General features: G+C 43.6%; 2 protein-coding genes across 3 annotated transcripts; one reads left to right on the plus strand and one right to left on the minus strand.

Moving 5' to 3' along the window:
- Positions 1–210: 210 nt before the first annotated feature.
- Positions 211–7,106, plus strand: LOC123070826 (katanin p60 ATPase-containing subunit A-like 2). 2 transcript variants are annotated; one of them, XM_044494185.1, is made up of 12 exons: positions 211–423; positions 541–672; positions 793–848; positions 1,671–1,736; positions 1,812–1,919; positions 2,594–2,660; positions 4,958–5,042; positions 5,257–5,417; positions 5,553–5,654; positions 6,146–6,368; positions 6,493–6,651; positions 6,764–7,106. In XM_044494185.1, the coding sequence occupies exons 1-11, from the start codon at positions 421–423 to the stop codon at positions 6,624–6,626; spliced, it is 1,137 nt and encodes a 378-aa protein (XP_044350120.1). In that variant the 5' UTR covers positions 211–420; the 3' UTR covers positions 6,627–6,651; positions 6,764–7,106. The 2 variants fall into 2 exon arrangements, with proteins under 2 accessions (XP_044350120.1, XP_044350121.1); XM_044494186.1 differs by lacking the exons at positions 211–423; positions 541–672; positions 793–848; ... (1 more) ...; positions 1,812–1,919; positions 2,594–2,660 and adding an exon at positions 3,527–3,748.
- A 2,200-nt stretch (positions 7,107–9,306) lies between these two features.
- LOC123070827 (calcyclin-binding protein) lies at positions 9,307–14,213 on the minus strand. The gene is made up of 5 exons (XM_044494187.1): positions 13,951–14,213; positions 13,706–13,837; positions 12,639–12,878; positions 9,755–9,814; positions 9,307–9,663 (listed from the first exon to the last, which is right to left on the minus strand). The coding sequence occupies exons 1-5, from the start codon at positions 14,065–14,067 to the stop codon at positions 9,559–9,561; spliced, it is 654 nt and encodes a 217-aa protein (XP_044350122.1). The 5' UTR covers positions 14,068–14,213; the 3' UTR covers positions 9,307–9,558.
- Positions 14,214–16,468: the final 2,255 nt, after the last annotated feature.

The following is a 16,468-nucleotide window of genomic DNA, read 5'->3' on the forward strand; positions in this document are numbered from 1 at the left end:
AATCTTGATGTAATTTTTATTATATTTAGGGTGCTTAGTATTTCTGATGAACTTCTTTATAACAGATCTTGTCTTTTCTGAAGAAGAAAAAACTCAGTTACAGGAGAGATTCCTGTTGGTGTGGTTGGTGAGTCCACGAGAGGAACCCATGCGCACATGTGGCGAGCGCATGTGCCGAAGGCCGATGGGAAATAGTATCGCGTGGATCCAGATCCTCCCCTGGCATGGGTGGCATCTTGACAAATCGAGGCGGGACCCACCCGCCGATCTCCGGCAACCAACCGCTGGTACTAGTCCCTGTCCCGCCCCCCTCCCGATTCTCCGGGGAGTCCGAGCGAGCTCACGAACAGCACACTAGTCGGCTCGCTCGCTCTCACTCTCCCCTCCGGCGCCCTTACACGAAGACGGCAGATCCAAGCAATGGTGCGCGTCACTGAGACACGCTTCTCTGGCCCCGCTCGCTTGATCTTCCTTCGCATCTCGTGATCCCGCGCCTTGGCTCTCCCTATCATCAGCTCGTTCTCTCCGCCTTGTTTTCAGGATTTGATGGCGTTCTTCGGGGGCAAGAAGCAGGGGCCGGAGCAGAACGGGCACGCCAACGGGGCGGCGCCCAACGGGAGCGTCAAGAAGAGGACCACCGATTTGGCCATCTACGAGCAGTACGAGCAGCAGGTCCGTGCCCTGTGTCACTGTGTGTTTGTGTGCTGGCTTCCTTGGCGATCGATTACGTGCATGCGGGTGTTCTTGTCTGGTCCTGTTCGCTTGACCCCGATCCCGTTTTTGCTGTTACAGGCCAGGCAGCCGGAGATGCGCGCGGCGGCGATTCGCGATGGGAATGCTGATGTGATGTGAGATATTTCTTCGTTTTTGTCTTGACTAAGATCCACTGTTTAGGTGCTCGGCGGTGGGGGGTTTGCTTATTAGACCTTGAACTGTAGGTTTGGGCATTAATTTTGGTGCGAAATGAAGGGGGTTTGACTCAGTGAAAGCTATTGATTTCTTGGAATGCGTTTGTTGTGGAATGGGTAGAGAGGTCTAGTTGGCTTGGAAGTATATATGGCCATTAATGTGGGACTCTGATTCATGTTATTTCGACTGGTTTGTTGAATGCATGAGTGCACAATGCAGTTCCTCTGAAGGGGCTCGGCTGCATCAGGTGCATCCCTAGTTCAACTGGAGATTAAGATTTTCCGGTGCCAAACCTTACTAACTGTCCATGTTGCGCTGGACATCTTGCTTATAGAGTTGTGAAAGTACTTTGGAATGTGTCTTGCAAGAGAATTTTGAAACCATCTAGGATTGGTGCTACCGGGGATGTCTTTAAGGGGACAATTTTGGGCATGATATTCGGGTTTTAGCTGGAGCATAACTTGAATTATTAACAGTTTCTCATTTCCTGTATAGAAAAGACCAACACAGGTCCAGTTCTTTTCATATCTTTGTGCTATCTTCCGTATGGTAATTGTCACGGAGAGAAAGAAAAGGCGTCATCACCAAAAATTCTTACATAGCACAGCAAACTAACATATGGAAAGTCTTAAGTTGCCACTATGTTTCACTTCAATTACAACATTTGCTCTCCCTGAAAAATGATTTTGCATGTTCAAATCTTAGTTATTCAGAATATCTACTCTTCTTGAACATTACAATTATGGAGGTTACTTTTGCAGCCAGAAGCCTCTCCTACCTCAATTTGAGTCAGCTGAAATGCGTAACTTAGCAGAGACATTGTTGCGGTAAGGAGTAATCTAAGCTTCACATAGAATTAGGGATGACATTGTCTAGCTATCGACTTATTCTCCTCCTTTCAGGGATATTATCCGTGGGAGCCCTGATGTGCAATGGGAAAGCATCAAGGGACTAGAGACTGCAAAACGTCTCCTAAAAGAAGCAGTCGTCATGCCCATAAAGTACCCAAAGTAAGATTGGTACTTTATGATTCATAAGGTTAAAGTTAATCTTTGGACATTACCTCATAGTGTGTTCAACTGTACCATCATTGTGCCCTTCCCTAGTGGTATTTCAGATTCTCAGCTTCTTTGTGTGATGGTTTTCTCTTTTATAAATAAGTAAGAAATTCAGAGAAGGAAGGCAGTGAAGGTCTTTTTGTAGCAGAAAAAATTGATGCCTAATATCATATAAATTTTTATATTCTTGTTCACCTTTCTTTTGATTCTCTAGCTTATAGGGAGCAGAGCAACCAACCGCAATGAATTATCCTATGTATTTAAATGAATTAATGAAGAATGGCAAAATAACGGCTTTGCTAAGCACACTTGAGAAGAGCATATTATAGTTGAACTCTTAATGTATTTTAGAAAAAATAAATTACTTCTATCAAATTGTACCCATCACTTTTGTCTAACACATAATTGGAACAGATTGGAAAATGGTAGTCGTATTAGTTTACTCATTTTATGCAAAATAGTCACTGATCTTTTTTCGGAATGGTCTGGGGGCTCTGAGGTGTGGGTTTGGAAGTTTTCGGAATGGTCCCGCTCCAGTTGTCTACCTCGATACTAAACCTTTTAAAGGCGTACTGCATATGATTGATCTGTCAATTATTCCTAATCGTATTTTTTACAATATTCAGATACTTCACTGGTCTACTATCACCGTGGAAAGGCATCTTACTTTTTGGTCCTCCTGGAACAGGGAAGGTTGTAAACTTGTTCCAGATGTTACGTCTACATCTTAGTGCACTTATTACACAAAAAATATATGTCCATATTTTCCTTTACATACCTTTTATTTCCCACGTATTCTTATGTCTACACCCTGGGACTTTATAAATCACTACTTCACTGTATTTTGTAGCAAGAGATATGATAGTAGAGATAACATTCTGATCATAGTTCATTCTAAGTTTAGCAATAGTCATGTGTACAAAAATTAATATGTAAGGGATACTTGTAGGTTTACTGCACCCAAGCTCACATGGTCACTTAATTTATTTTTCAGAGGATCAGTTTAGAAAATCCAAAAAAAAATCTGAGATGGAATCATGTAACGTCAAGTATTTTGTATTTTTTTTGTTGATTTGTAGTCTGCATAAAAAAAAGGGCTAAAAACATTTTTAGGTTGTGAATTTTTTGGGGTTTGTTTATTTTCCAGTTCACAATAATAATATCATGATTTTCACGAAACTTGATATCTGAACATAATCAAGAAGCATCTACATGTGAGAATATTGGAAGAATGATTTTTTATAAAAGGCAGCAAGTGCTTCCGAGTGCCTAGCTCAACTTGTTGGGGGAGTGGATGTACAAACCCAACACCTGGGTTCAAATCCTCGCGAAGGCGAATTTAGGTTCCTTTTATTCTTGATGACCAGGCTTTCCTGGTACTCACGCATTTATCATTGAGGACTAGGCTTGGTGCATAATCAAGATTAAAAATCCTGGTACTCATGCTTAAAAGGTTGTGTGCATCCCTAGTTGGTGCAGAGGCCAGGAAGTGAAATTCTCCTCCCAATTTTAGAGCTTGCACGTACGGGCCGAAAAAAGTGGATCGGCCCCTGCTCGACCACCGCGCGGGCGACATGGGTGGCTCCGCCGCCGCCCCACTCTTGCCCCCCCCCCCCTCCGACCCTTCTCTTCCCATCGCCGGCCGGAACGCATGGGCAAAGCCCTCACGGTGGTCGGTGGCGTCGGGCCCTCGCATGGTCGGGTCGGCTCCGGCGACGCTCTTCGGCAAGTTGGCGCTGCACCGGCGGCGTGGAACATGGAGGCGGATCAGCGCGGCTCAGGTAACGCGGATCGGCACCAGGCTGATCGGCGCGGATCGGTGCAAGGCAGATCAGCGCCTCCTACGGCGTGGGTCAGTCTTCAAGCGCGGTGCGGTCGTGGGGATCTTTGCGCTCCTGCTAGGCCTCTTCAGACGGTGATTCATCCCCCCATGGTGCTCGTTTTGGTGGTGCCGACCGCCGCGGGCACCATGGCCGCAAACTCCGTTGATTCGGTTCGGGTCAGCGTGTGTCTAATGGTGGCCGTAGTCGAGATCTCTGAAGGTGGCGATCCGGTGCACACGATGGTGGATGGAGGTTCGTCGAGCAAATCCGGGTGAAAACCCTGCTCTTGGCTAGTTGCCAAGGCCAGCAATGGCGGCGTCCTTCTTCATCGCCCTCTTCTTGAAGGCATCGCCGTGAAGAAGCTCCAGACCTCTAGCAGCTACCTCCAGGGGAAACCCTAGACTAGTAGATCGGATGACGGTGGAGCTCTTGTGTCGCTCACCCCTTGGGGGCGTCATTCTTGGAGGTGTGCATTGGCTCGAGGGACCCGTGGACGGTTTCGACGATGTGGAGTCTCGACGGCATGTCGCAGCAGGGTCTCGGCGACGGATGTGTGATGATGGACGCACGTACGGAGGTGGCGTTGTCTAGCGCTGTGGTGGCGTCGACGGCATGGCTGGCAAGGTCGATGTGTCAGTACCTGCTCTGAAGATGGATCGGTGGAAGACGGTTGCGGTGGCCTCTGCAACGTGCGCATTCAGTGACCACCGAGAGTGCGCCTGACCGGTGTGTGCCCCAAACTCGCAATGCAGCTTGGTTGGGGCCTCCGGCTTTAGATGTTGGGCTTTGGTGTGATGTCTGGGTATGCGGCTCAGACAATCTGCACCCCTTCATCAAGTTGATAGGAGTAGCGACAGATGTTGCTGAGATGGTGGCTTCAGACTTATTGATGTATTACTTTGTAAGGTCTTGGTGAATAATTAATAAAATAGCTTCATGCATCGTCCTGAGGCCGGGGGTCATCCTCCTTTTCGAAAAAAAGTGATTCCGAGTGCCATTTCGCATTATAGATACGTGTGGGTTTTTTTTTCTTTGGGGGAGGGGTCTTTTGTATACATTTTAGAGTTATATAGTTTTCCCTTTTCTTTTCAACCATTTTTTGGCTATTAAGAATTCCCTTGTGTTGCCTATTTAAGTATTTAAGCAGTAGCTCTTTTCTATTTTCAGACAATGCTGGCAAAAGCAGTTGCTACTGAGTGCAATACTACATTCTTCAACATTTCGGCTTCATCAATTGTCAGCAAATGGCGTGGTGTGTGTTGTTAACTTCTCTCTGTCCTGCATACAGTTATTTGATTAAATTACTTTAATCGCATAACAACTGGTAATTTAGGCATGCTTTGCACAATTAGGTAATTTGTTCAGGTGGTCATTTATCATATCATATTTATATTGTTATGTGCAACATAGTTAAGGTTTGTTTGATGAAAGAATAACTAATGGAATGTTCTTTTGTACAAGTGCAGGAGATTCTGAGAAGCTAGTCAAAGTTCTTTTTGAGCTTGCAAGACATCATGCACCATCAACAATATTTCTTGATGAGATTGATGCTATTATTAGTCAGCGTGGTGAAGCTCGTAGTGAGCATGAAGCTAGTCGACGCTTGAAGACTGAGCTACTTATTCAGGTGTCTACTTGTTCACAAATATAAAGCTAGTATTCTAATGCATGGTTTCCTACTACATGATCTCCTAAGCCTAGCTTGAAGCGTGCTAAGCTTCTGATTTCAGTTTAGTCATATATACACCAATTTTTACTGCAGATGGATGGCTTAACAAAGACGAACGACTTAGTATTTGTGCTTGCAGCAACAAATCTACCCTGGGAATTAGATGCAGCTATGCTCCGTCGGCTTGAGAAGCGGGTATGGCTACTACTGTGTTTTTATTCCAAATTGTTTTTCCAAACAGCTACCCTTTCATTTCAGTCATGCCTTGGTTGAATATTCTTTTGTGGGGCTTATATGTCAGACCTGAAGAAGCTTTTATTTGAATTCCAATCAGTCTCAAGAAGAGCATATCTTACTGTTATGAAAATGGATGCTTGAGATGTATCCAGAGTATTCGATTAGTAGTAAATATTAGAAGAGGGCATGCTAACATATAATATTGTTTCTTTACTGGGCGGTAAGACTAAAATCAACATTTTTCTTATTTATAGTTTATCTATACCCAAACCCATTACAACAGAACATTGATTTGCAACTGCATATCATGGACAGATCAAAGTAGGAAGACATGCTTGTGTGGGTGAGGCCTTTATTGTAAAAAGAAAGAAGGTGTGATACGTAGGAAACAATCCATGCCATATATTTGATAAATTAACTGCACAATTTTTTTTGGCATCGTTCATCAGATTCTTGTACCACTTCCTGAAGCTGAAGCAAGGCAAGCCATGTTTAAGGAACTTTTGCCAGCAATGACCTCAAATCTAGAGGTCCCATATGATATCCTGGTCGAAAAGACTGAAGGGTACTCAGGTTCAGACATCCGTCTCGTGTGCAAAGAAGCTGCCATGCAACCACTGAGACGTCTCATGTCAGTTCTTGAGGCCAGTGATGAGCTGGTGCCAGAGGAAGGTTAGTTTTGATTTCTTGATTTCCTAAAACTCTTTGTACTTTCCTGTAAAATACAATAGTGCCTAAGTTTTTAGACTTGTTCTTGCCGATCTGATCAAACATATTATTACCCTTCGTGGTGTAGAGCTGCCTGAGGTTGGCCCTCTCAAACCTGAAGACGTCGAACTTGCTTTGAGCAACACAAGGCCGTCAGCCCATCTCCAAGCACATCGTTATGAAAAATTTAACCAGGACTATGGGAGCCATATTCTTTCTTAAGAGCAAACCACAATCAGCTTCTCAGGTCAGTTGTGCGCGAGAATATGCCTCGCCAAGCATGTACTAGTCAATTAAAAAGAAACTAAAATTTCCCTCCTTGAAGAATGTAGAATATTTAGCTTTGTTGTGGTCTGCAGGTTTGCCAAGTGATGCACGGTGGTGGTTAATTTGAACGTGTACTGGTACAAAGCTATCTTGCCCTACAAGGCCACACCAATCAAAATGGCCTTGTCGCACATTATATTTATCACTTGACAGTCGTCAAGCAGGATGCAAAAATTGTTGCTAAATACATTAGACAGATTTAAGTTGCGATGCAATCATTGGGCATCTGATTTTTCTGCGTCAGCTCTGCTTGACTAGACTGGAATATTACCCTGTAATGATCATACTCCAAAATAATTAACAAATAATTCATTGAGTAGGATTTATGATGAAATAAATAAATGTTAGTCATGTTGAATGGAACATTACAGTCCAGTTCTTTGCGCTTCACACATATTAGGGTTTCTTCGCTTCAAAGGGTTCTCATGGAAATTTTGGAGGATACTATCTCTTAAGAATGTTTTCTGTAAGTCTTGTCTAATTTGTAGGATTAAATACTTGAGTAAAATCGATAAATCTACACACTGCTTCTGCATGCAATTTACAAGGAGAATAATGTTCACTTAGACCATTTAATGATATTTTTTTTTGCTTTGTTTCTGTTATAGTGATTGAACCATTTAATTTTTCACAGAGATTCCTGACTTGTCTACCTATACCACTATGTAGTACCACAACAACTTTGATATGCTCCATCCAGTGGTTGAGAGATGATCCGTTAGAGAGTTTTCATCTCATTAGACTTCGCCACATGAACCACCACTCTATTGTCTCATAGTGTTCTAGAAGCATTTTATTTCCGTACAAAGAATCTGATTCTCCAATAAAAAAAAGAGATAAGATAGTCCATGTCCTAGAGAGTTGGGCCTTGTCAAATATAATTAACATGGAAGGAAAGAAAATGTCGAGAATGATTTTTTATATATATTTCATGATGTTTTCCTAATGCAAAAAAATAGGCAATCTAGAAACATGCAACTTACTAGTTCATGTAGTGTAAACAAACAAGAGAGCGTAAATTGGAGTCTTTTTTAATGTTAAAAAATAGATTTGAAATTTCAAAGAAAAATCCAATTTCCCCATGGGCATATACATAGATGTGTTTTATATACATTAGGCTACACAAGAAGTAACTATTTTAATCCACGTGTCTTTTTTTTGTGTACACCTCAACTGAAAAGATGTATTTAGGGAAAATGTATATACATACTACACATCGATATGTACATGCATATATTTTTCAGAACCTTTTGAGGTTTCAAAATACTGTTTTTTCTTCTTCTTTTCTGAAAGGACGTCGATAACTGACATACGAGTGGTATATTTGACATGTATCCACACACCGTGTGTGGTATGAGCAGGAGGCAGCCCACACAGGCTGTGTGTGGGCGGATATTAGAATTGTTCACACGTGTGGGCGCGGCTGCTTCGTGTCACACGCCAACAAGTACTACTCATCTCCATTCCGCGCGTGTGGCACGAAGCAAAAATGCCCACACGTCCTGACGCAACTACGTTAGATACATCGTGTAGTTGCCATCCTGGTTGGCGGATGTAGTTATCCGGGATGGCAAGTGTAGTTGTAAAAGCATGACAACTCTATCTGTTTTGGTTAACTATAGTTACCATGTCTAATTTATGGTAGTTGCCGCGTGTAATCAAACCGTAGTTGCCGTGTGTGATTAACTACTTGTCACGTATGGTCAAACAGTAGTTGCCATGTGTGTTTACCTAGTTGCCATGTATGGTCCAACCATAGTTGCCATGTGTGTTTATCTGGTTGCCACGTACGCGCAACTGCAGTTGTCGTCTAGCAAAAAATCATAGTTGTCATGTGTATTTACCTAGTTGCCACGTTCGTCTAACTGCAGTTGCCATCCACAACGTAGGAGTGTTGTGTGGGCGAAAAGTAGTTCACCCACACGCGCTAAAACTAGGTGGCTGGTTGTGTGGGCAGAAACTAGTTCGCCCATGCAGCACGGCAACTGCAGTTGCCGTCTAGCAAAAAAGCACAGTTGTCATGTGTGTTTACCTAGTTGTCACGTTCGTCTAACTGCAGTTGCCATCCACAACGTAGGAGTGTTGTGTGGGCGAAAAGTAGTTCACCGACACGCGCTAAAACTAGGTGGCTGGTCGTGTGGGCAAAAACTAGTTCACCCATACAGCGCAGCTGGCAAACAGCATGGTGCTAGCGTGTGGGCAAACTCTCCAACGCCCTACGTGGCACACAAGATCAACCTTTTCGTGCCAAGATTCGTGTAAAAGGCGCTGGACGACGATCGAGGCGTGTGGGCGAGTTGGGCAACGCCCATACATGTGGGCGTTAGTGTTTCCGTTCTGAAAAAGAAGGGCAATCTAATCATGGCTCTTACAAAGCTTTGTGTTTTTTTAGCGGGACTATACCGCTTTTTGGAGATCCTATGAACCGAAGTGGTCTTAGGAATAATTTCTTGCTTGATGTACCAGAATGGATGGATGATAATCGACAGGGCCTCTACGAATGCATCAAGCCACAAATATAATCTTTAGCCAACAGAAGTTCTGCCACAAACGACAGAGTACAACAAAGAACGAGTGAATCGCACAAATAGTGTTCTCTTCTCATCGCATAAGCATATGCTTTCATCTTTTTCAGTTCAAATGCGAAAATGTGCAAATTTGGTCAATCAAACACCCGAGGAAACGAGCATTCCCATCATCATCAGACAGGTATCGATTTCACACATGCGATGCGGATTACTCATGACACTACTCTAGTAAACCACACTGAATGTACGGACTAGCTCAGCACATATAGCAGCTCTCCGGAACCAAAACTACAACCAGCTCAAGGCAGTCCCCTCATTGGATCAGCCGTCTTCCCAGATCTGGCGTCAGACCACGCCTTGGCTATTGTGCGCTTCATATCTTCATCACCTTCCTCATACATGCCCTGCACGTCAAAAAAAGAAATAGCTCATGTAAGCCAGATCGCGAATGCCAGCACAAATCGCTCGAGTCATGAGGCAGAACCGAGTGTTTACCTTCATTAAATCCATGATTCCTGACATTGGATCCTTCTCTTTGTCCATGCTTGGCTTAAACTGTCACCAAATAAAATTAGTTAGTCTATCTATGAGCAGTAGCAGTAACATCAAAAGCATGTTTTACGATTTTCACTGAGATGAGCAAATCCCGCTTTCACAACTCTTTGAGTAATTTTACTTACACTGGCTAGCAAAGTTGCCAAACAGACATATGGAACACTTCAATTCTATAACTTCCCCAGCAGCACTTTTTCCCGGTTTCCAGATCAGCTTGCTTCTTATTTGCTGGGCCTATTTCCCCAAACTATTTGCTTTAACTAATTTAGGGGCAACAACTGTTTCCTTTTCCGGACAGTTTTATTAAATCAGGAAAGCAGGCCTGTGACTTGCCTTACTTCCGACTCGAAAGCCTTCTAAACGGATTCCTTTCTGCACCCAGATGTTGGCAGTTATGCCACTGTGATAGATGCATGTAGCAGGATTGGAAAGCTATACGGTGCCTTTTATTCAATTATCACAGCTGAGAGGAAACGGGGAATGGTATGCACAGGAACAGCATGAAACAAACAATGGTATTCAATCCATATCAAAATATAAGACATTTTTTGACACTATGATGTGCCAAAAAATGTCTTATATTTTGGAACCGAGGGAGTACTTCATAACCTGGAAGGCCAGGGATTAGTAGTGGCATAGTGAAACACAATAGCTGTATTTTGAATCAAATAACCATATCATTGCTCTCCTGGCAGCAAAAGCATGCCAGCAGATTGGTGCTTCTGATGAATCAGTAGAGCACAGTGATGGCCAAAGGTCTGGCCATGTAATCTTTTGATCAAGCAATGTATGCTGAACTCTCTGGAATCCTGCTACACTAGATATATTTCTCTCCCAGTTTTGCTTTGGCGACGAGGAGGCCCACCTGTATGCTGAACTGTTTGGATGCGGGTTGGGCCAGTTTCCGATCACATATTTGGGGATACCGATACATTATCGGAGACTCACAAATGCTGAATGGAAACACGTCGAGGAGAGAATGCAAAAAAAGACTTAGCAGTTGGAAAGGAAAACTGCTATCTCTGGGTGGAAGATTGGTTCTCATAAATTCAGTACTAAGTAATATGGTACTATATATGATTTCCTTCTTCCAGTTGCCGAAAGGAGTTTTAATAGATTGGATTATTTTCGATCAAGATTCTTTTGGCAAGGAGATAGCAAGAGAAAGAAATATCGACTGGCTAAATGGAGTGTGGTTTGCCGTCCCAAAGACCAAGGAGGGTTGGGCATTCATGACCTTGAGGTTAAGAATAGGGCCCTCCTCGGCAAATGGTTGTTCAAATTACTAACGGAAGATGGTGTATGGCAAACCCTCCTGAGGAGGAAATATGTGGGTTTGAAGGCGGTATCCCAAGTATACTGGAAGCCTAGGGATTCCCACTTTTGGACGGGTCTAATGGCTACGAAGAAGTATTTCTTCTGCTATGGATCCTTCTCGATTAAGGACGGCTTGGAAATTAGATTCTGGGAGGACAAGTGGCTAGGAAATGCCACACTCCGGGAACAATATCCGGCTCTATACAATATTGTGCGCCACAAGGGTGATACTATCGCCACGGTATTGGAATCATTTCCGCCAAATGTGACGTACAGAAGAGATTTAATTGGACCCAGACTCCAATCATGGAACATCCTGCTCCAGCGGTTGTCTACGGTGCATTTGTCACATGGGTCTGGTGTATTCCGATGGAATCTCCATGGGAATGGAAAATTCTCAGTGGAGTCCATGTATAGAGCGTTAATCTAGTCTGATGTGCCAGTTGATAATAACAAAAAGATCTGGAAGATGAAGATACCTCTTAAGAATAAAATCTTCACATGGTATCTTTGTCGTGGAGTTATTCTTACTAAAGATAACCTTATTAAAAGGAATTGGCATGGTAGTTCGCAATGTGTCTTTTGTGAGACAATAAAACATTTATTCTTCCAGTGCAAATTGGCTCGTTCTATATGGTCAGTCATCCAATTAGCTTCTGGATTGTATCCTCCTTGTAGTGTTGCTAATGTATTTGGCAACTGGTTACATGGGATTGATCACAAGTTTAGAACGCTACTTAGGGTGGGAGCGCTTGCCGTTATTTGGCCGCTTTGGCTATGTAGAAATGATAAGGTATTTAATGATAAAAGTACTTCTCTGATGCAGGTTATCTACAGATGTACCGGGACCGGGACTCTTCGTTTATGGTCCTCTCTACAACGCATGGAGAATCGAGACCTGTTTACGAAGGTGTGTACACGAGTGGAGGCTACTGCGAGGGATACTTTTACCCAACATGGGTGGCAGCTTGATCTTAGGATTGGCCCCCCTACGCTTTAGGCGTTATAAGGGCTCTACATGTCTCTTTGTATTTCGCCTTTTTATTTTTTTTATTGTGTGAGTGAACCTTATTTGGCTGTGTGCATCTTAGTTATGCAGAGGCCGGGTGTAATGCTTAATACTTTTAAGTAATAAAGCGCCCCTTTTTGAAAAATCTAGTGCTGTTGTAATTCACAAGTCTTTGCTACCCGGCCTCTCTTCAGGGATGCTAACACTCACAACAGCAATATATAATGTAATAATACGCAGGAGAGACAAAAAAATCTTGGATTACCATTGCATCAGGTTCCTTCATAACTCAATGCTTGCAATATATTTTCTGGTGATCACTTGAGAGATTATCGCTACCACAAATTATTCATCCCAAAATTATTAACCCAGGAGAATCCAGCACCCATGTGAACTATGGTTGTTGTAAATATTGTTTGTTTGTGGAAAATTAAGTCCTAATTTATTTTCAGGGAAGTCGAGAGACCAAATCAATGCATAGCTCGGCACAAAAATTACCTTGTCTTCCTTGTAGTGTAGGTCCAACCAATTGCCGGAAGAAGCTTTCCACAAGGTGATAACGATCTTCGTAGGCTTGACCACAATCTTGCATTTCTCGGGAACTATTTCTTTGTTTAGTTTTGGGATGGCACACCTATAGTTCTTGCCTTTAACATCATGAAACTTGATGTCCACTGACATTGGCTTGAAAGTAGTCTCCACCTTCTCTTGGTCTACATTCTCAAGGAATACGTAGACCTGAACAGGCAGAACACAAAGTAAACCTGTTATCTAAATGCCATCATGGGAAATCCTCAAATCCAAATGTCATGGGAATTCAATTCACTAATACAAAGAAGACAATAAACTTGGGTTCTAGCATAATGCCAAGCAAACTTTTCGCCTGTCAAGTAGTCAGCCCTACGAATAACAGAGCTGATTCTAACCTATTATGAAAATTTACTGAGATACAATAAATTTGGGTTCTAGCTTAATATCAAGCAAAATGTCATAAGCTGTTCTTTTGTTTGCAAATTACTGTCCAGAACCAGCGTGGTGGTAAGAAGGAAAGGGGCATTAGAACAGGGTAAATTTATTCAGTGGCTATACAAGAAATGGCTTAATAAACGTCTTATATTTAGTTACGGAGGTACTGGTATTTGTTCTTGACAGTAATTGCAAACAAAAGAACAGCTTATGACATTTTGCTTGAGGTAAAATCAAACTGCAAAAACGTCTTATATTTAGTTAAAGAGGTAGTACTATCTAAGTGTTCTTGGGGGAAAATAGGTGTGTAATCCTGTTCTGGGACCCCCCCCCCCCCCCCTCGAGTCAACAACTCCTGATGAAGATATATTGCATCCTTAATCATTACTGTTTCATTAGTTTACCAGTCAATCGATCGTGCAACAATTGATTAAGATGGCAGCAGCCAAACATTTTGTTTTGACAGTAAGCTTGTTTTATAAACCAGCATTGGACACTGAGCCCAGATGGTGTGAAGTCGATCAACTAATCAGCACATTAGTATTGCCAACGAACAAGAATCGTAAAAAAAAAAATATCCCTTTCTCGCAGCAACGTACCCTGATCTTCTCATTGTCCTGGTCCCAGCTGAAGGACCCCAGCGTGACATAGCTCAGACCGGCAGGGGCCGCCGCCGCGACCGCCACCGCCTGCGGCGCCTGCGTCTGCACAGGCGCAGCCCGCGAGGCCAACTGCCAGCGAACAGAGAGACATCAGCTCAATACGAAAACCCGAGTCCACCCAGCGCGCCGGAATGAATCGATCAGCGGAGAGCGCTTGGATGGTGGGGGGAGGAAAGGCAAACCTTGGCGTCGACGCTGCGGATCTCGTTGGAGAGGAGGGAGACGACGCGGGGACGCTTGGCGAGGCCCTCCAGCCGCCGCAGCTCCTCCAGGTCCAGCCGCAACTCGTCCGCCGACATCTCCGGAGCGCTCTCTCTCTCTCTCTCCCTCTCTCTCTCCTCTGTTTTTCGTGGCTTGGGGTGGGGGTGTTTGGCCCTTGCGAGGAGGTTTGTAGGGGGTTTCGGTTGGGGCGGAAGGAAGGGGAAGGTTCCAGAGGAGACCAGTAGGGTGGAGGAATGGACGGCTCACTTACGCGGAGAACGATAGACCGGGCCCAAAGCTTTCGTGCCTCCATTTTGGCCTATTATTTGCTACTGACTTAAAGGGTTGGCTCGTGTTAGGCCTGGAATGGACGGTTCACTTACGCGGAGAACGATGGACCGGGCCCAAAGCTTTCGTGCCTCCATTTTGGCCCATTATTTGCTACTGACTTAAAAGGGTTGGCTCCTATTAGCCCGAAATGAGTTTTGTTTACTCCTCGTGTTCATATTTGTGGACTTGTGGGCTAGCGCGGCAGAGGTGTAGAGCATTAGGTCCACTCCAACCACTCCTTAAAAAGAAAAAAGAGAGAGAATAGGTCCAGGCCAACCATCTTCTAAAAAAAAGGTCCATTCAAACCCCTAAAAAAATTGGTCCACCAAAAGAAGGTGAAGAGCATTTGGTGCAACGGTAGGGATGCAAGCAGGTATCTTGCATAGCAGGAATGTATCCGGTGCATCTTACATAAGGCACAATATTGCTAGGTACGCACTTCACACTTTCATTGGGAGTTGGCCGTCATGTCTGATTAGACCAACCCGAAGATCTTTCACTATAAATGATGGGACGATCTAATAAATCTTGCGAGTTTGCCTAATAAATGTATCTGGTGCACCCACCCATATGGTGCAGTACGCACCCGATGTTGGTTATATATCTAAAAGTAATATTTTAAATCTGAAAAAATGGTATACTGACACAAACACGATATGAATCAATGTTGTCAAAAAATAGTCAAATAAAAATTGAAAACATAAGTAAAGATATATAAATGTGAAATTTGTTATTAATAGAGATAATGAGTAAAATCTAAAGCCCAACTTATGTTATGTACTTATTCAGTGTCGTATTTGTCATTTTTTTATCCCAAGCTATGTTTTGAGTTTTGATTTAAAACTTTATGACAACCTTGATTGATGTTGTGCTAATTTTTTTAGATCTTCCTGAACATTCTAAAATGTGTTATGGGGGTCCGGTTCACTGGATGCACCACAAGCACTGGTGCGTCAAACATATTTCGTATGCATAAGCCCGGAAAAACAGGAGGTTAGTTTAAACAAAAATAAATAGGAGCTGAGCGATTACAACTGACTATGGAAGCAAGGCGACCGCTGGATCGAAAACCTTAGCCACACCAACATCTATTCCACTCAAAAGAGATGACGTCAACTGTCACATGCCACCGATGATGGAACCAGCACATCGCAACCTTTGAATGATGCTACCATTGTCTTTGCCACATAGACACACATGCCACCGCACCATCGACCACCATCGCCCACCGTCCTCATGCCATTTGTGATGTCGCTTGTGCGTAGCCTAAAGGGGATGAGCAGAGGAATGAAGGCCTTCGAAGACGGCCCTTCAATAGGATGGTGACTTTAAGGTCGCCATCCAAACTAGCAAGGCGGATCCAAGGCTTTCATTGGGAGTCCAAGGATCCGGTTTAAGGAAGGTGGACTCCACGACGGTGCCAACAAGAAGGAAACAACGTGAAAGGGCGTCGACATCATCGACACAGAGGAAGCCAAGCAGAAATTTCGCCTGGAGCACCATCGACTAGTCATCCCCCCATGATATCGGCCACCATCTAGCCGTTGAGACACGCACCTTGCCGCGGCACGAGCAAGTCAAATCCAGCCCAAGCAATCTGGCCACCACCCGCACCAACGTCGCCAGCCCCATGCCTCCACCATGGGTGCCCCAACATGGAGCCACGCATCTTAAAACCCTAAGGTGTAGAAAGGTTGAACTAAAAAAAAGATCGAGCAATCATCTGTTATGTGAAAAAAATCATCTGTTGAAGAACCTCGTCGCATGTGTGATTTCATTAGATAATTGGTGTTGATATAGTGTTTACTGTAGTTTGCCGATCGTGACTCGGATCACTTTCGGGTTTTTTTTCCTCGGCACACATAGTTTTAGTCTTATATGACTTTGCTATTTGTCGTCGTGTTTTTCTCGGCACACATAGCTTTGTATTGGTTGTGTGCATCATAACTAAACAGAGGCCGGGTGTGTGTTTTTTGAGTTTGTATCCTTTTGATGCTCCTTTTCGAGCTAATAAAATCTACCCTTTGCTTTAAAAAAAATATTTTGTCGGAAAAAAATGTGAGAAATGGAAAGACAAGAGAAAGATGCTCTCCGATCCGCACCCGCGATCTACACTTAACGTGGGAACCTTTGCGTGCTGTGTACCGATACTAGCTGCGCGTGGTGACT

The sequence above is a fragment of the Triticum aestivum genome, chromosome 3B (genome assembly GCF_018294505.1).
Source record: "Triticum aestivum cultivar Chinese Spring chromosome 3B, IWGSC CS RefSeq v2.1, whole genome shotgun sequence".
Taxonomy (NCBI): Eukaryota; Viridiplantae; Streptophyta; class Magnoliopsida; order Poales; family Poaceae; genus Triticum; species Triticum aestivum.

Bases quoted from the DNA above. Each gene is read 5' to 3' on its own strand.
- LOC123070826 (XM_044494185.1), top strand. The intron at 849-1,670 runs GTGAGATATTTC...TTACTTTTGCAG, and splicing joins GATGGGAATGCTGATGTGAT to CCAGAAGCCTCTCCTACCTC. The intron at 2,661-4,957 runs GTTGTAAACTTG...TTCTATTTTCAG, and splicing joins GTCCTCCTGGAACAGGGAAG to ACAATGCTGGCAAAAGCAGT.
- LOC123070827 (XM_044494187.1), bottom strand. From the start codon at position 14,067: ATGTCGGCGGACGAGTTGCGGCTGGACCTGGAGGAGCTGCGGCGGCTG. The intron at 13,838-13,950 runs GTTTGCCTTTCC...GTTCGCTGGCAG, and splicing joins TCCGCAGCGTCGACGCCAAG to TTGGCCTCGCGGGCTGCGCC. The intron at 9,815-12,638 runs GTAATTTTTGTG...ATTTGGTGACAG, and splicing joins TACACTACAAGGAAGACAAG to TTTAAGCCAAGCATGGACAA.